This window comes from Lepidochelys olivacea (genome assembly GCF_965140295.1).
Source record: "Lepidochelys olivacea isolate rLepOli2 genome assembly, chromosome: 10".
Classification (NCBI taxonomy): Eukaryota; Metazoa; Chordata; order Testudines; family Cheloniidae; genus Lepidochelys; species Lepidochelys olivacea.
Window position 1 is genome coordinate 16144776 of NC_140420.1, and position 20250 is coordinate 16165025.

Below are 20250 nucleotides of genomic sequence, written 5' to 3' on the forward strand. Positions count from 1 at the left end.
AATTAGTAAGGTTAAGATTTTGTCGCAGGTGTTTTTAGTAAAAGACACAGACAGGTCACAGATAATAAACTAAAATTCATAGAAGCCCACAACCTATCTCTGACTTTTACTAAAAATACCTGGGGAAGGGGGAGGATGACTAAGAGTTGGGGCTCTGGTCCTCTTCCTCCTCCTCCCCACCCCCGCCTCCCTGGCAGCTGGCCCGGCTTTGCTGCTCTGGTGGGGCTGAAGTCGGAGATCCGTTAAAGTTACAGAATCCTTGACCTCTGTGACAAAATTGTATCCTTACTAATTAAGTGCATTTGGAAGAAAATGCTGGGTATCTCTTTTGTTATGCTAAAATAAGGTATAGAGTAGATGAAATAAAAAGGTTCAAATCCAAGTTTTCCCTTGTTTGCTAGGATCTCCAGTCTACAAACACAAAATGTATTCTGAATTCTGATGGTGTAAAGATCATAGATGGGAAGCATATCTAACAACCATGGGCTTAATGAGTGTCCCATTTCTCCGTCGTGTGGTCCTCCATATGTATAATCTGCAGGGGTCTGTAGTCTGGTCAAACTTGAGACCACAAGCTTCCCTCTTCTCAATGGGGTTTAAAAAAAAAAAAAAAAAGCACCCTGCTGACCTACAGGGCTTTTTCCATTTCTGGGAACTTTTTTTTTTCTACTTAACTCCTCTGAGGAAACTCGGATATCTTCTTAGTTTATGCTGGCTAGGTTTATACTAATTTTAAAGCCCACCAACTAGAGTGAGTGTGTTTTGTCTAACCTAAGTTTCACAGAATTATATACAAAACTTTCTTGACATTCTGGTCAGTAAATGCTCTTCCTGGGTAGGAATTCCCCTCTCCAGTCCAGTATTTTAGGGCATAAATCTAGAAAGATAGCCTTTTCTCTAATTACCCACTCGTTGTGGCCAAGTCATATTATTATTATTCTCCCTTCCTTTGTGGTAGCAGCTGGATCCCACTGGTTAATCCTGCAGATCCGGTCATTGATTAGTAATGATCCATCATATTTACATTCAGGCTGTTTGGGAGTCATTTTTCAAAGGACATCAGATGCTTCACTCTCCTTCCTCTCCAGGTAGCCTCAGTACAGGAAGGTAGTGGTCACAATCCTGATTGTCAAAAGTCCTCATAGTGTAGGATAATTGTTTGCCTGTTTTTACTGAAGATAGATTAGATCCATTTTGGAAGTTCATATGTGCTCTTCCCAGCCCCAGATTGAAGCTGATGTTCCCTTCTTTCAGTTACACTTCTAGTATTCTGCACTGTGGCAGAAAGCTGAAAGGAGGTAGCCTGAAGTCTGATTTCACTTTTTGTAATATTAAAAGTGCTGCACCTTCTTACATTTTCCTAAACTATTTCCAAAGACTGTGAATGCTGCAGTGAGAAGGCTGCTGCTTGCTGCATTGTGAGAGTTACTGGCCAGCTTTATTTTTTGTTGGCATCACAGAGATCTACAGATGTGTTCAAGTATTAGTTTGAAAGTCAAAAGATAAGTTTCTAGATCCTGTATTCTATTTGTCCTGGAGAACTGCCCTAATGTATTCTGCTGTCTCTTGTACTAGCTATGCTGAAATGTTGTGTATGAACTTCTGAAAAGCAAAAACATTGCATGTAAAGAAATACTTACTCAAATAATGTAGACAAGTGTCTGAGCCATGGAAAACATGGTAGAAATGCTTAAAAATCCACATAAAGTTAACCAGTTGTCTTTGTTTGCTTTTAAGGTGTAAGAAGATGGTTCCTGCTTCAAAGAGGTTTACAATACATCGGTCTTCTAATGTTCTTACACTGTCTCTGAAACGGTTTGCAAATTTTAGTGGTGGAAAAATTACCAAGGTACATAAAATGGTGTTACAACTGCATCTTTTTAACATTTACATTTTCCAATACCAAGTGACCATACAAAGCCAATTAATGCATACACATGGCACTCTAGATTGTAGATGCCAGCTGTTAAGTAGAAAAATAAACCCAATAACTTAATCTTCTCCTCCTCTCTTCTGGTAATAGCAGAGTTCCATTTTAACAATAAACATGAAATCAAAGTAAACATCCTCCTCTGTCCTTTGAGAACTGCCCCTTTAGCAGACCATTCTGCAATTCAGTATGCTATTCAGTGCTGGACGTTTTTCAACCTGTCATTTTCCAAATGAAACTGAATCCTCACTTTTGTTTTATTTGTGTGTGTATATTTTAGAAATGTTTCTATCTCAGCATCTGAAATCTTTCTCAAAATTTCTATAATAGTTCATAAGATATTTCAGCAAAATTTGAACCTTCTCTTCTATCTCTATTTAGGAAGTGAAATATCCTGAGTATCTGGATATTCGACCATATATGTCTCAACCAAATGGAGAACCAATCATTTATGTTCTATATGCAGTCCTGGTGCATACTGGTTTCAGCTGTCATGCAGGACACTACTACTGCTATATAAAGGTAAAGATAAACATCTTTTTCTTTAAATAAACAGATTTCAAAAAAACTCACAGCCTTTCAAGAATAAGCATTGGGGTCATTAATTTTTCATTCCTCTCTTCACCAGTACAGCCTTTACTCTGAGGAAGGGAGATGTTCTTGAAGGCAGGCTGTTTGGATGATCTGTCTTGGTAGGTTCCCATCCATATAAGGATGCAGAATCTTGCATATGTTTTTTGTCACCCTCCTAAAGTCCTTTATCCCTTTTTGGATGGGAATTCTCTCAGGGGACTCTTCGCCCAACCTAGATATTGCCTTTAACCAAAACCCGTGAGTCTTCCCCACTGTGTGTTCTTTTCAAAGCTATTTTGGATCATCCTGTTGCTACTGGAATGTCCTACTGACCCCTTTGTGGTTTTCTGTGTAGTCTTTAGTGCTACCAGGACACTTCTCCCTATCAGTTGGATCATCCCAGGAAGTTCTGTCTGTCTAGAAACATTCTTTGTTGCAGAAGGCCTGTTCTGTTAGAAACCGTCCTCCTCAATCCTGGCTGGAAATGAAATTTCTCCTTCATTTCATTAGAAAGGCTTCTTCTGTATTGTGCAAGTGTGGATTATCAGTTATAGTAGCAAGTTTACAACAAAGTTCCCACTCCTGGGATTTTCCTATTGGAAGTTTTTCAGATGCCCACAAATGCTTGTCAGCAAAATTCTGTGGACACTCTCTTGATGGATTTTCCTGTTTGTTTAAAGAGGATTTTCTAAGTTAGCAAGATCCTCTGCCTGTGCTTGTGTCTATCCTTTGATAAGATAGTAAACTCATTGGGACAGGGATGGTAACTTCCTTTGTGTCTTACAGAGCATAGTCTGTGTGCTTCACAAATAGTAAATAATTACTGGTGATCCTTTCACCATGGGGCTTCAGAAGCATCCAGCAGGGACCATCTTAGTGCCCTTCATTAAAACCAGACAAAGCTAAGTAGAAATTGTAACAGGATGAAAGAGAGAGAAAGCAGGGTAAACTGAACACTGCTCCATCTACCTCTATCAAACCACTGGGTGGGGATAGACCGTGGATGAGAGACGGCTTATTTTTCCTTTTCTATACATGACTTGATCCTTATTAAGGTACAGAACAATTGGGAGAACGTTGATTGGCAATAAGGGCTTTGCCTTTTCAGGAAAAGTTTTATCCCAGTACATCCTTGCATACAGCTATGTTTGATGCTCTAAAGATGGACTCTTCTTTAGTAGTTCTCGTTTATAATAGCCTTCCATCTGAGCAATTTTCCTTGCAAAACTAACTAGGCAGCACCACAGAAGCTGAGGCTTTTCAACTCTGAATGGATGGAGTTATGGACTTAGAGGATACCAGGCTAATGCCCTGACTCAGGTAGATATCAAAGCTGAAGCCAGCAGCTTAGCTCATTAATTGGCTTTATTGCTGAGGCTGGCCAATCTAGGCAGTGTGTGGACGCATGGTCCTTGAGGTCTCTGTATGAAACTTATGGCTTCCCCAGGGAGGTAAGCCTGAATTCTCAGGTACCTGTCTCAGTGTGCATATAGTGTTAATGGCCTTATAAATTAAGCATGGAGCAGAAGAGTGGGCTTCACCCAAATAAGTTGGGCAACAGATGTGCTTGATTTGGGGAAATATAGAGGTGTATGTAGTGCACCTCTTAAACTCTCTGCAGGGCTCTGAGATGGGCATCACCTTGGCACCAGACTGAGCCATTGGGGCTGAAAATATGACTGCTCTCTGAGGAAAAATTTCCTAAAATTATCAAACTAAGAAACTTTACAAAAACTGTACTGGGTACAGCCTAAGATTTGTTAAGGCAGATGACACAGCATATATCCCTTGTGCTGTGAGGCAGCAGAGAAAGCACTGAGGTAGTTGGGGGCTATGCTTCGTTGAATAGTCTTTTGTGCTGAATGGGTGCCGTTACAAGGAAGCAGTCCTGCAGCCCCATAAGACACTGCTTTAAAGAGGATTCTGCGTGCTTAAGGCATAAGGACACTGTCCCTCAAATGGGAATCATGGAGGCCCTCAAAGAATAAATTGTTTAACAAGTTCCATCAGGCAGCTGGCGCAACTAACTTTCTCAGTGTATTTTCATTTCTGCTGTCTTTGCTTTGTGGTTTGACTGTGATGGGTTTTTTTTTTTTTGACTGAAAAAAATTTGTGAGGGTGTCTGTCCTTAATATCACTATATAAGGCACTTATAGATATGTAACGGGATAATTGATGTCTCTAAATCTTATTCTCACTAACCTGCACTTTCATGTTGATAAACTATTTGACTCCATTCTCGGTAGGACTATTAAGGAGGTTTCTGAATTGTGGAAGATGATTCTCCTCTGTAAATTCAACTCGTCTAGGTGCCATTGAGTTTCCTCCCTAAAATAGAAAATGGCCTTTTTGTCCCTTTCTTTGGATAGTTTCCTGCTATTGCTTCAAGAACCAGCCCGAGAATCCAACATTTCTGCCAAACCAAATATTTCATGATAATGTAGGCTTGACTACTTCAAATGTGACCTCCTTTGCACCTGAGAACAGATCTCTGGACTATGAGACTTGAATCTTTATTTCTCACTATATCAATAGTGAGTAGTTGTCTATGTTGACTTTGGGCAGTATCTTGAGGGTCTTTGACCACGTGATCATGGTCGCATTAGCTGCCAACAGGGAAGGTCTGTAGACCCTTTCTGGATGCTTTAGCCACAGACATAGGGCAAGAAATTATTTCTGTCGTATTAAGTTAGAGTTCAAGGCTGTGTTTTATCCTATAGCACATTCCATCATATGAGTGTAAATGAGACCTGCTTGAACACACACTACCAACATCTGTCAGAGGAATCTGGATGCTAGCTCTGAACCAGGAAATTGATGAGTTGTACAGATTGTTGTACTTTTTAAAAAAAAAATTCTTCTGGCCGCTATGAATCTGCCAATTTTAATTAATTTTCCCCTTGTTTCTTGTATATGAGAGTTGTATGGATGGAAGTTGAATGAATTTTTTTTTCTCTTGCTTTATGGATCCACCTCAAAGCCATGCTGTAGCATGGTGGTTCTCAAATGGGGGGTCACAAGGTTATTATGTGGGGAGGGGGGTTGTGAGCTGGCAGCCTCCACCCCAAACCCCACTTCACCTCCAGTATTTATAACAGTGCTAAATATAAAAAAAGTGTTTTTAATTTACAAAGGGGGTCACACTCAAAGGCTTGCTGTGTGAACGGGGTCACCAATATAAAAGTTTGAAAACCACTGCTATAGCACAAGTTATTTTCTGATAAACTTTCTTTTATTCTCTGGGATCCCCAGTGTCCTTATGCAAGCCTGCTCATCCCAGACCTCTGAAAAAACTAAAACAACTCAGAGCTTACATTATCCTTCTTGTACTGGTCTGGTCTCAATTCAGAGAATGAAAATTAAAATGGCTAGAGGTCTGGGCTTTAGTATAGCAAATTCTGGACTAGTATTATAAAAAAGGCAAGATGATACTTGGAGCAATCTGATTTTAAAGCATGTGTCACTTAACATTTTAAAACTTTTTCATTGTTTTTGCAAACTTGTATGTGTTCATGTCACCACTGTGACTTCCTCTCCTGATGAGGTCCTAAACTGCTGCTGCACTAAGCAGTTATATATTCAAAAGGAGCTGTAAAGTTTAAGAAGTGGTCAGACTCTGCATGCATCTGATGAAGTGGGATGTAGCCATGAAAGCTTATGCCCAAATAAACTTGTTAGTCTCTGAGGTGCCACAAGGACTCCTCATTGTTTTTAATAAGTTAAGAATCATTCATGTTATAACATCCAGTATCTCAGATTGTGGCACAGAGAAATGCTTTAGTAGATGAGTAGACTTTCTGGACTAAAAAACTCTTCTACACACTAGTCCTGGACCAGTTATCCTGGTCCAACAGTGTCTTTCACTCTGTTTCCTTTTGAACCTTTGGCTCAGGATCCTGGCTCTAAATGAGAGTTTCTTGTCCTTCCTTCCGCTGGTTCAATTACTTTATCGTACCACTGCTGTGTCTGTAGTTTTGCATAAGATTAACAAAAGCAGTTTAAAGTAGAAGAGAACTCTCTTGCCTTCCTATAACACTGTAAAATGCTGATGTAAATTAGCCCCTTCTGTTTGCTTCATACATGGTTATACTCCTGGTTAGACTCTCTCTGAAAATCTTCCTATTACAGTGATTTTTTAAATAAATGTTCTTGCAGAGTTTGAGTATTTGCTAAGCAAAAAATTATATCTAGTTTCACAGAATATTTATCCTTTTAGTTTTGTTTTATCATGTGTTCCTTTTCCCTCGAAGACATGACTGACTTTTATAGTTCTGCTTTCCTTTTTCATGAGGAACAATTGAACTTGAATCTAAAATATAATTTCTTGCTTCAGCTCTCCATGGCTGGCTGTAAAAAGACTCTTCTATAGACACACACTAAACAAAGATCCCACTTGTATAGTGCAATCTTAATTCTGCCCCTTGTCAGAACTAATAAGGTTGCAGTGTTCTTTTGGCTAATTACCCATAAAATGGTGTGATAGTTCATGTGATAGGATTTGTGAACATATAGTGGACAGCTGTGAAACAACTTGCCCATAACGCCAGTCTCTTCCTAACCCGTCAGTGAGGTTGGCTTATGCTATGAAGCAGAAGGGTTTTATCCCTTATAAAAATGTTTATTCCGTCTGTTGTATCTGTAGGTATTCACGTACATAGAAATCTTGATTTCTTTTTCAAATTGTCCTAAGCTCTTGGCCTCCATATCTTGTGAACATGAATTCCACAGATTATGTTATACTTTTATTAGTTTATAAATTTGTTGCCAGTTTTATTTAATGCCCCTTTATTCTTGTAGTATATGTGATTTGTTGTGTGGATCCTTGATGGGACAGTGTTTTAGCATAACAGGTCCTCTCTAAACAGTAAAACTGTTTCTGAGAACAGTTCCCTTCCTAGAGTAAAGTCTGCACTGGTGAAGGGGAGCATTCACTAACAAATGTTAGTGGTAACAAATCTCTGTAGATAAGGGATTTAATTTAAAAAAAAAATCAGTTGTACATTAATGAAAACGGCTATATTTTGGAGTGCTCTTTATTCTTCTGCAGTTGATTAGTTTTCTGTGTTGTTTTTCTAGCAGATGTTGTAACTGATTTAAAATATGTCATTGACTTATTTGCAGGCCAGTAATGGGCAGTGGTACCAGATGAATGATTCTATTGTGTCCAACAGTGACATCAGATCTGTGCTTAATCAGCAAGCTTATGTGCTCTTTTATATCAGGTAATATCACGTACCAAAATGCGTTCAAGATTCAGTTACTTTCTTGTCCTTCATAATTTTTTTTTCCCATTTGTGTTTTTCCTCTCCTGGGGAAAAAATCCAATTTGGTTAATTCATCTCTGTCTACCCTAAAACTCCACTTATAGTTTAAAGCTGTAGAAGTTTTCCTTCCCTGCCTGTCTTTTAGCTCATGTAAGTTAAATGTCTGTCTTCTGACACCCACCACTGAAAGAGTCACCTACAGAGTGAAGTTCTGCCTGTGTAGGTGGAGCATTTTGCGTCTTCTGGATCCAATACTGTGTAATTGGTTGACTTCAAGGGTGGGAGATTGAGGTGATGGGTGTTGTGAAGTTGAGTTGCTGCTTGGGGTTGGGAAAATATAATAGGAGGTCTGTTATCTAACTTACGATTTGTAGCCTTGGTTAAAGTTTGTTTAAAAAAGAACCCAAAAAACCCAACTTCCAGTTCTGTGAAGTGTTTAACTGTGGGATATGTCTAAAGCCAGAGCTAAGCAAAAGAACAAATACGAATGAATGAAATACTTATTATCTGTTGTTTCTTCAGGTCCCATGATATGAAAAATGGAGGAGAACACCCCCATTCCATTCATACACCAGGACAGTCTTCTCCCCGTCCAGTTATCAGTCAGCGGGTGGTTAATAGCAGGCAGGGGGCATCAGGTTTTATTGGCCCACAGCTTCCTCCTCACATGATTAAGGTAATCTTCATATGTAGATAATGGCATCAACTTGATAGCAGGAGTTTCGTAACCGGCCTTTGTTTATTTTTTATAAATGTTCAGGATCTCAGATTTCCTTTCCCCACAATACTGCTCTGTGTGCAGTGCTCCTTCTGCAGCCTAAGCAGCTAGAAACACTTTATTAAAGACAAACGCTGAACTGTGCAAATATTACTTCCCCATTGCTTTGAACTTCAAACTAGGTGCCAAAAGTACTCAAAAAAGCACACTGTCAAAATATTTACTTTAAATAATGTTTGAATTTATTAAAACTGAAATAATTTTAAAAGTCCAATTTTATTTTATTTTATTTATGCTGTTTCATCTTTTGCACTTCAGTTGAGCTGGTGAAACCAGACTGGCTTGTTCTCAGTTATTAGTATTGTGCAAATGTTCTAAGGTTTGCAAATAATAGGGTTTTTTGTTTGGGGTTTTTGTTTTGTATCTTGCAATCAGCAAAGGATTGCAGTTGGTGTTAGCTTTTTAAAAACAAAACAAAATGTGAACACTGAAAATCTGAACAAAATGTGAATACTAAACTACCGGCAAGATTTTTATATATAACTCGCATAGGGGTGTTTTCTGCTTAGTCACTGGGGCAGTTTGTAGAAATATCAAGTAAGCCCATTATGTCTTGGGATATTAAATGCTGTTTATCCACATGCACACATTTTCATAGTGATTTCTTTGTAATTACAGAGTTCCAGTCATTTAAATGGAACTGGATCACTAAAAGAAACTCCAAGCAGTTCTGTGGCAAGTGCTAGCAATGTTACCCTAAACAGACCAGCTTCAGCTCCACCTTCAACTTCCATTCAAAATTGGACAATTAACAGACCCATTATTCCTGACCCTTCGAAAAAACAGAAAATCACTATCAGTATTCACAATAACAAATTGCCTACTCGCCAAACTCTGTCTCAGCCCAACCTTCATAATTCTTTGGAGAATCTCAGCAAACCTGTTCCTTCGTCCACGATTACGAATTCCTCTGCAGTAAAGTCTACCTCAAATGCACCTACAATGTCAGTTGCTACTAAAGTATCTAAACAAACAGCTCCTAGTGACTCTTGTTCTAAGCCATTAATGAATGGCAAGTCTAAACTAAACTCTAGTACGTTGGTCCCTTACGGTGCAGAATCTTCAGAAGAATCTGATGAGGAGTCGAAGGGATTAGTTAAGGAGAATGGCCACTCAAAATCTTTTAATGGAATTTTGATTGGAAATGTAGTTAGTACATTACAGAACTCTTGTTCTTCCTGTCAAGATGCTGAAGAGGCTGTATCCCAGCATGAACTGCCAAAAAATGTTACAGTTAATGGTGCTATTAGTATAGATAGTGATCCTGAAGAAAATGGATTGAAATTTGAAGAAGCTACTTGCCAAGTCAAGCCTGTTAAATCTACAGAAATTCCATTTTCTAAAGTGAATGGATTGCATGGAAAAGTGAGTTTTATATTTGTTCTAGAATGTCTCTTCATGGCAAATTATAAATATGACTGTAATGTGTTCAATATTAAAATGTTCCTCATTAAGGCAAAGTTCAGAGGAAAATATACAACACAGGCTGCTGTCATAGCACTTTGTGCTGCAGTCCCTTAGATCTTGCATGCTAAGCAGGGTTGAGCTGAATCAATACTTGCTAATCTCATTTCTATATCTGTAAGATGGAGAGAGGATGCATCTCTCAGTGGTGTCTTAAAAATATTTAGCATTTATGTAATGTTTTGCAAACACGAACTATTCTTCTGAGGTGGGTACAGTAAGCATTATGTTGTGCTCAGGTACCAGAGAGGTAGGTGTGATAAATACCTGGCTATAATTCCATCTGGTAAAATGGGGAAACTGAAACATGGAGAGGTTAAGTGATTTACTTGAGTCTGTATAGCAAGTCAGGCTTAGGATCTGGGTCTACAAAACCACACTGCTTTTTTATGAAGGCTGATGTTGATGTAAAACTTTGAGGTAGTAAGGTGCACAGTGGTGTTGTCCCAGTGCATGTTGGGGGGCATTGTGGTGATAGGTGTGCAGTCTGTCAGATGAGACAAAACCTGTGGTGCTGACCATCAATGAGCCTATGTCACTCTTTATAAGAGGAGTGCTGTTTCTGGTATGTTGTCCAGATTTCATCTGACAGTTGTATTCTGCCTGTCTTAATTCTCCTACAGTTTAAAGTGTGTAGTATTGTACTTACTTTTTCTTTTTCTAAATTGGTGATGTAGTATTGTTGTGTGCTGTTAATGCTTGCAATATTGAATGTTAGGGTGCAATGCCTACAGTGATCCATGTGTATAGTTCGTATGTCCGATTATGATTGGAAAGTGCTCTAGGGCTTTTTAGGCTGAGATGCTACGTAAGTTTGTATGATTGCTATCATTCTGTCTGTTTTAACTCATACCTTTTAATTGTAGATAATACCTACAGCTTTGCCACCAGTTCCTGAAGATAGAATTTTAGAGTCTTTCCGATATAACCAGTTGAAAAGCTTGTCAGAGGAAATAAGGTAAAATACATTTTGTCCAAATAAAGATTCCATACAAATTTTATTATGGGTATACTAACTATTTATAATACTTAAATGGAAAGATTTAGATCACTGAAGGAATACCATACCATACCAAAACTAATGGTAGTGAGAACAGAACTTACGTTTGGCATTGTGCCTATTCTTCTAATATTAAAAACCTGTTGATGCCTCATGGAAAACTTTGGAAAAACATTCTATGTAGAAACCATTCTGTTGTATTGTCTATATTTTCTATATTCCTCTTCCCCTTTTTTTCACTCCTAGGGATGCATGCATGAACACGATATCTATTTATTAGTGTGGGTATAAGTATTTTTCGGTCTACCACACTTCTAAAATATGGGCAGCTCATTAGGAGTAATCCCAGCTGCTCTGCTAGGACACTGACCAGGTGAGTGTAAATTCCTGCCACCTGCCTTCCCTTGCCTCGGGAGGGAGGGAGAGGGAAACTCACTATTACGACGTTTTTATTGTGGGGAAGGGCAACCATAGCGAGTATGGTCATGAGTCATTGCAGCAGATAGATGGAGGGGGAAGTAGGAGAACTGACAGGGTAGGTGCTCCTGAAGTGTTGCACATAGAAAAGCAAGCAAAAGAGATTCCCCATGAGGAGGGAATATATTATAAGTAGATGTGTTTCTAAACAGAATGTCTTTCAGAGTTTTCCAGGAGTCAGATATTTACTGATGAAAAGGATTTTTACTCTTAACAATCGTCATGTAGATTATTTCTTATTTCTGATGAAAGTCACAAATACATTTCTATTTTGTGCAGTGCAACTGGACTTGAAAAAACTTCTGAAAATGATGGTCCTGTAGAAACTTTAGTCAGTGGCAGCAATACTGTTTCCTATGAGAAGTCTAGTAAAGTTCCCGCTAACCTTAGCTGCAATGTCCAGAATCCCTTTACTACATCAGATCCTGAGACCATTTCTACCAAAGAAGAAATTGCCGAAAGTATTATATCAAAAACTGATCATGCACATTCTGATATCAGTGGTCAGTGTAACACTATGAAAATATCCCTGGGAATTGATGATGAATTCTCTGAACAGTGTGATCCTAAGGATTATGCAGATAAGATAAGAGGAACACAAGAGGTAAAAATGACGTTGAAGGAGAGCCCTCTGCACATCAGAGGGTCTGCTGAGACTGCAGAGAAATTGGGGCAAAGCCCCTTCATAAAGTCTGACAATGAATGTAGTTCTAAAAAACTTGCAGCTCTAAACATTATAGATAAATGCCAAGAAACAAAGGAGAGTGCTAATAATTACACAGATGTACCACCTACTAATGACTCTTCTGCTACAAGGTTGGATAAAGTTTTAGAGAGTCATTCTAAAGAAAACGATGGACTGGATGGTAATGAAATATGTGAAGAAAATAAGGATAGGCAAAAACTTAAGTCTCATTCTCCAATTAAGGAAAAAAATTGCACCCCCAAAAAAATTGACAAAGGGCATTACCGTACTAAAAGAGAGCGCTCTGAAAGTGAAGAGCAGGAGAAGCAAACCAAAAGCAAACCAGATGATGATTACTCCAAAAAAAGGCAATCCTACAGCAAGGAGAGTACGAAGCAAGATCGCTATAAGCAGGAGCACTGCAATGGAAATAAGTACAAACTTATGCATAGTGAAAGAAACAGTCCTGATAATGGCAGAAGTTTAGGAAAATATACCCATTATAGATCCCGAAGTAGAGGGAAAACTGATCAGGAGAGGAGTAGATATTACCATTCTAAAAGGGAAAGATCTTGGAGTAGGGAAAGATATTACCAAGATATGCCAAGGAGATGGGACAAGTGCAGATATTACAACGATTATCCTTCTTATGCAGCAAGAGATGGTAGAGACAGAAAATTCTTTCATGGGGACAGAGACTATGACAAATCAAGTCAGGTTTACAACAGTAGGTCATATAGGGATTATTATTACACAAGCAGATGGAATCATGAACCAGTAGCTAAAGAGAGAGAGAAACATCATTTTGGCAGCTCCAAAATAGACTTGTATAATTGCTCAGCTCTCTCTCAGCACTCTGAAAAATATTCCCATGAAAAATGTGCATCCATCTCTGAAGAAAACAGTTCAAGTTTTGAGACGTCTTGCCACAAATATGAATATCTAAAAGACAGAAAGAGAAAATGTGCTAGTCTAGAAGGTAGTGACAGTGATATGGAAAAGAAACAGAGAAGGAGTTTGCAGAGTGAGCCAACGGAAGAGCAAAAAGTGAAAAAACACAAGAAGTCAAAGAAAAAAAAGAAGTCCAAAGATAAACACAGAGAGAAAGATGACAGGTAAGCAAGAGAAACTTTTATTTACAATGTTCTAAACAAACTCCTCTTTCTAATTTATCTCTGGCTGTTTCCCTGTTCTTCCCCTTTTTTCCATTGCTTCTGAGCCCATTGCACTGTAAAATCTGTCAGGGGAAATCATGTTAGTTTGATGTGTGTTGCATAGATGGGATCAAACCATGTTGTTGAGTTGTGTGAGAGCTTTGGAACAAGATGAAACAAATCATGTTATAATCATCTGCAAACAGACCCTGACTAAGTTCATTGCATACTTTTCAAAACAGGCTATGGTCAAACTTGGGTAGGCAGGCCATGACATAACTTTTCCCCCCAAAGCAGAGATGGGCTAAATTTGTTTGCACGAAATAGAGAGGTGGAGTCATGTAACTCTTCTTTTAACTGAATGGAAGCTATATGTGTCCTGTCACAAGTCTAGATGGGTGTGCAGTGCAAAGGACCAGTTTATGTGTATAGGAAAAGGAGATTTGGAGAGACACTAGTGTTTCTCTGCCTTCCCTATCCAACAAAACCACCTGTATTTTTGTTAGAGGGGAGTGCAGGTGCAGTGAAGTACAGCATGACAGTAAGGTAGAGAAGGCAGGGAAATACTAATGCTTTCCCTCTTCCTTCTTCTGAACCCTTGTGTTGATCCAGAGGTCCTCCACCTGGACTCCACTAGTCTTAGCAAACCCTGTCCAAGAAGAATCTCTTCCCCCTCCATGAGAGAGCTCATGGTTGCACTGGGATTCTTCCTTGCACAGGGCAGCAATCCCAGTCAGCGCAGGAAGCCACCTTTATCCTATGGCGCCCCAACTACACTCATCTGCAGGCCTGAAACCCGTTCTGTCTCCCACTGAAACCAGTAATATCCTCTGTTGGTTTTTATTGCAGAAAAGCAAACTTATAGCAAGTCGTAACTTTACTTAGGCTTTGTGAAATAAGAAGCCTGAGAGTTTGTTCAGAGGCCCCCAAAAAGTCAGAATCACAAGTGAAACTTCAAAAAGGTGGGATTTAAAATTGCTTAGAATTCCTATAGTACAGAAGTATGTGTTATGAAAACAAGGTAGAAAATTAGTTTTTCTTCCTAAGTGATCTGTGTGAAGCTTATTGCTAATTTAAGGGAGTACAGGACTGGTTTTCTTGTGTTTGCAACTTAACTAAACTGTGGAGCCACTAGGGCACCCCGCTGCTCAGAACTATATGATAATGCTTCCTGTCAGAGCAGATGAATTACATCATGTTCTGACCCTTCTACTGACAGCCTCGTGTTTTAGGTCCACTTCCATATTTATTCTTAATTGCTAATTATTTATCATTTGATTTTAAATATTATAAAACTCAAAGATGGACCAGTTGAATCACCTGATGGGCTGAACTCCATGATTATGGCTGGGAGTGAAGAAAATGTTCTACTACTTTGATGAGTTGCACTCTGTTCCTTATTTCATATTGTGTGAAAGTGTCCTATGGATACCTTGGTTGCCAGCAACTAGTGTATTTTGAGTGTTAGAGCACACAGGGCCATGGTTTTATGTGTGTGTGTGTGTGTGTGTGTAGATATATATATATCGCACAATGGGACCAAATTCTATGGCAACAGTCACTGCAATCCACAGCAATGTTAATTTATTCTGTTGTCTTGACATTCTTTTCATTCCCATCTCCCACCCACCCCACACATTACTATGGTTCATTGTTGGAATCTATTTGTTGACTTAAAATTGGTGGATGATAACGTTCAACAGTGATTAGATTTGAGGGTAGTTTTTGCTTTGATCACCAGGTGGTTCCTCTCCAAACCCTGGGGCTTGGCTCCTGCACTTTTCTCCAGCCAGCCCAGTTAATCAATCTACACTTTTGATTCCTCCCATTCCCTTGCTGCAAATTGGGCTCTAGCTCTAACACTGCTACCCCTGCTGCCTGACTCTGTGGAACAATACAGGGAGCAGGCACTGCAATCCAGTTATCCCCTCCGCAGCTGATCTGTTATGCAAAGTGCATTACCTGATGTATTGAGTATTCCACTGTTTTCAGCAGAGCAGGACAGATGCTGGAGTAGAGGAACAGTAGCACAGCTGTTAAAATAAGATGTGCTCTTTATTTTGAGCTTTGGCCAGCCAGATTGCATATGTATAAGTAAAGTGTAATATGTTTGTAACAATAGTATAAGCATCACATTTGTTTTCATATTCACTTCTACGTTTTTTCAGACATCACCAGGATTCAGACTTCTCTGGGGCCTGCTCTGATTCTGACATCCACAAACATAAGAAAAAGAAGAAGAAAAAGAAGAAACATACAAAGAAATCTGAGGGGTTTATTGAATATTTAGATCCTAATATCCAGAAGGCTGCTGGCTCTGAGGCTAATAAGACATGGGAGAAAAAAGAATTTCATTGTACAGATGACCCTCCATCTGAAGAATATAGTAAACATGGGAGTAAACGGCCTCATGAGGGAGGGGATGCTGATTCCTGTCATAAAACAAAATACATAGGAGGAGGCCAGGAAAATAGCTATCACATATCTAAAGAGTATAGCAAAGGTAAGAGACCATTAGAAATTAATGGGATTTCTATTTTTTCAAATAGAGAAAAATATTTAAAGCCATTTTAAGTGCTTTGTAATACATATACAGTATGTCACATCTTCCAGACACCAAGCAACACCATTATGTTGGATAATTTCTTCAGTTTTGTATATCTGTGAAATAAAGTAGATAAAATTAGTGATTTTTACTTACCCTGGGTTATTGATTACGTAGTTGCTGTCATCAGCATGTTTGTTACAAGAAATCCTTGGGTAGATCATATTGATGAGTTGTAGTATGAGCTTACAGCAGGTAGGGAGGGGAAAAATAGCATTGTTGCTATTGTCCATTCTGCCTGTGTCAAGTATGCTTAATTTAAATATTTGTGCCTTTTGGTTATTTTCCTGAGCACAGTAAATATTTTTATACTAATTTGTGTCATATATAAATTGTTTTTGGTGAGGGGAGGAGGGGAAGTCCAAAAAATTTTGGAATCCAGTAATCCTTGACTAACAAAGTTTCTGCACAAAATCATTCCTTATAAATAGGGCCCTACCAAATTCGTGGTCTATTTTGGTCAATTTCACAGTCATGGGATTTTAAAAATCATAAATTTCATGATTTCATCTATTTAAATCCTGAAATTTCACAGTGTTGTAATTGTAGGCGTCATGACCCAAAAAAGAGTTGGGGAGGGTGGGGGGTTTGCAAGGTTATTGGAGGGGGGGTGTGGTACTGCTACCCTTACTTCTGCGCTGCTGCTGCCACCTTCAGAGCGGGGCAGCTGGAGAGCGGCGGCTGCTGGCCGGGAGCCCAGCTCTGAAGGCAGAGCAGCTGCCAGAAGTAGCCGCACTCCTGCCACCCAGCTCTGAAGTCAGTGCAGAAGTATGACCTTGACCCCAAAATGACCTTGTAACCCCCCTTCAACTGCCTTTAGGGTCAGGACCCCCAATTTGAGAAATGCTGGTCTCCCCGTAAAATCTGTATACTAGAGAGTAAAAGCACACAAAAGACCAGATTTAACGGGGGGAGACCAGATTTCAAGGTCCGTGATGCGTTTTTCATGGCCGTGAATTTGGTAGGGCACTAATCATATAAAAACTACCAATGGATGTGTTTACCTACATTATTATGTGGGAAATTGGATTGTAATTCAACCCTTCTTTTCTGAGCAGGGAAGTGGGAGGAAAGCCTTACATTGCTCTGTAATAACTCCCCTGGACATGTTGGAAACATTGGTCTAAGGGGATAATCCCTTGCATAAGAGAGTGGATAGCACTATGTTGTTGTAATTAGTGAATCTTGTGACTAAAGGAGATGAAATAAGGGTGGATGATTTAAATCAAAATAACAAATCACCAATTCTAATCTTTATTTAAATCAGCAAGCAGGAAATCTTGACATAAATTACAGATTTTAATTTTGTTTTACATTTGGGACTGGACTTGGATTTATGGGACCTGGGTTCTATTCCCAGCTCAGTCACTGGTCTGCTAGGTGACCTTGGGTACCTCATATCTGTAAAATGGGGAGAATGATGGTTACATCCTTTGTCAAGTGCTTTGAGATCTACTGATAAATGCTGTATAAGACCTAGGTATTTGCACTTCTAAGTTACTTTCCTAGAGAAAGGTTCAGTCTCATTGATTAGTATAACCATTTAAACATGCTAATTTGCAATCAAATATCACTTTTTACACTAAATTTTATACTTTTGCTAAACAGGAGGATAAACTGCATCTATACATCTTTAAGAAATTATATAGCTTAACCTATATATCTATCAGTTTCTTAATTATTGTATTTTTGTTAGAAAATGAAAAGCTAATTTCTATATTCTTTGTATCAAAGTGCATTTGGATGGAATTTTAACGTAAAAAACATTAAAATGTTTTTAGTTAAATAAAACTACTGTAAATGTTCTGGATGTATAAAGTTTACCAAACTGTGTGAAAATGTAAAATCATTTAGAACTGATTTTATTAAACACAGGAAGTTTAAGTTATCACTGTGGGCCAGATTTTCAAAGGTATTTAGGCACCTAAAGATGCAGATAGAGGCCCAGTGGGATTTTCAGAAGTGCCTAAGGACTAGGTAGGAACATAATGCCCATTGAAATTAACAGCCAATGAAATCAATGGGAGTTGTATGCCCAATCTGTTTAGATACTTTTGAAATCCCATTAAGCCCCTATCTGTATCTTTAGGCCTAAATACCTTTGAAAATCTGGCCTATTGTCCAGGTTTTTACAATGAGTAGATCTCCTCCTTTCCCAGCTGGTTTTTATTTATAGAGCGGAAGAGAAAAACAAGCTTTTCTGCTTGTCGGTTCCCATTCAGTTTCTCAACTTTGAATGAACTAGTCCAGAAGAAAATATTCTCTGCATTTGCTAGCTAAACTGAAAGTAATTAAGGTAAAAGCTTTTCTGCACAACAGAAACTGAAAGTACTGATATTTGGGAAAATGTAAATCACTCCATTGTAAAGACTGAAAATAGTAGCTACTTAATGCAGTACATATTGTTACAAAGCTTGAGTTGGCCCCAACAGTTAAATATTTTCCTCCTGATTCTGTATATAATTAAAAAAGCAGCGCCCTTTAGATCAGGGGTTCTCAAACAGGAGGTCGCAAGGTCATTACATGGAGGGGTCGCAACCTCCCCAAACCTCGCTTGCCTCCAGCATTTATAATGGTGTTAAATATATTTAACAGTGTGTTTTAATTTATTAGGGGGGTTGTACACTGAGGCTTGTGATGTGAAAGGGGTCACCAGTAAAAAAGTTTGAGACCCACTGAATAGATGCACCATATATTTTGTGTTGTTTTAATAGATTATAGCAATTTGAGGCCTTAACTTAGATTGTCTTATAGAATAAAGTGACTCGTGGCCATTGCAGGCCCATTGCACTTAGTTCTCGGACTGTATGGTGTTTGCCTATGAACTTGTTATTAATTTCCTATATTTTTAAAAATATTTTACTGTTATGGATACGCCAGTTCGCAAACGCAAGTCATTTTCTGTCCAAGAGAAATTGTGTACCCTGGATCAACTAAAGAAGGGCAAACAACAAACTTAGCTTGCTAGAGATCTAGGAATTAGCGAGTCCACTCTGCGAGGGTGGAAAAAAGAAAAGCTCTGTAGCCTACCCTGCATTCTTGAAGAGGAAACTGGTTTACAGCATAAAAAGGTCAAGTTTGCTAATGATGAAAGCCTAGATTCAGCCTTGTACCAATGGTTTGTCCATGCTCGCTCAGAAAGAGTTCCCATTTCTGGCCCTATTCTGAAAGGTCAAGCAGAGAAATCTGATCGCTTTATCAATGGAAATGAATCCAAATGTAAGGCGAGTAACGGCTGGCTGGACAGATTCAAAAAAAGGCACACTATAAGCCCAGTTCTTGTGTTTGGGGAAATCCGCTCAGCTGATAGAGGCTGCTGATTCCTACCCAATTGAGCTTAAAAAGTTGCTGGAGGAAGGTTGCTATACAGCCAATCAAGTTTACAACTGCGATGAGACTGGTTTATTCTTTAAAATGTTACCCGTTCGCACCCTCGCAACCAGGACTGATAGTCACAAATGAGAAGGCTTGCAGAGGAAGGACCAAGTCACTCTCTTGTTTTGCGTCAACAAGTTTGGCAGCCACAAAGTCAGATCTCCGATGATTGGAAAAGCGAAGTCTCCCAGATGTTATCATGTTAATATGAAGGCCCTTCCCTTTGAATACACCAACAGCAAGAATGCATGGATGAATAGCTCCATATTTGAAGATTGGTTCCATAAAACTTTCGTGCCAGCCGTTGGGGCTCATTTGTGAAAACTCAAGCAGGAGCAAAAAGTTCTCCTTCTGCTAGATAATTTCCCTGCCCACCCCCAGCAGAAAATCTTGTCAGTCGTGATGGCAAGATTAAAGTCTCTTATCTCCCGAAGAACACTACATCAGAAATCCAGCCACTGGACCAAGGCATCATATCGGTATTTAAGCAAAACTATTGTCGCAAAATGATCAAGCAGATGGTAGCGGATAACAACTCCTCCGACACATCACTGGCGTCACTCAACTTGAAAGAAGTCTGTCACCTTGGCAGGAAAGCCTGGGATGCTATCTCTACACATTGCGTTGAACAATGCTGGATAAAGGATCTTGGTCCAGCTTTTCCGTCATCTACACACAATGATGGTAACGATGACGAGCCTGAATTTACAAGATTCACTGAAGACAACATACGTTTAGCTGAAGAAGTACTCAGAGAATATGAGGACAGTCATGATATCCTCAATTGGTTTTCAGCAGATGACATCTGCCACATATATGAACACATCTCAGATGACGAAATTGTCGCAGATGTCAACGGGAAGAATGAAGCTGCACCATCAGAGCCGGAAACCAGTGGCACTGATGACGGCACCTCAACTTCCCCACCAAAAATGTCCGAGGAAG

General features: G+C 39.1%; 1 protein-coding gene across 2 annotated transcripts in view; it reads left to right on the top strand.

The window, feature by feature from the left end:
• USP42 (ubiquitin specific peptidase 42) overlaps positions 1 to 20250 on the top strand; it is a 40964-nt gene that overhangs the window by 13745 nt on the left and 6969 nt on the right. For both annotated transcript variants that reach the window (XM_084640980.1, XM_084640979.1), the window contains exons 9-16: positions 1738 to 1849; positions 2312 to 2452; positions 7625 to 7725; positions 8290 to 8443; positions 9164 to 9910; positions 10876 to 10967; positions 11766 to 13286; positions 15494 to 15828. In XM_084640980.1, the coding sequence (XP_084497106.1) occupies positions 1738 to 1849; positions 2312 to 2452; positions 7625 to 7725; positions 8290 to 8443; positions 9164 to 9910; positions 10876 to 10967; positions 11766 to 13286; positions 15494 to 15828 (3203 nt within the window). The remainder of the gene's footprint in view (positions 1 to 1737; positions 1850 to 2311; positions 2453 to 7624; positions 7726 to 8289; positions 8444 to 9163; positions 9911 to 10875; positions 10968 to 11765; positions 13287 to 15493; positions 15829 to 20250) is intronic.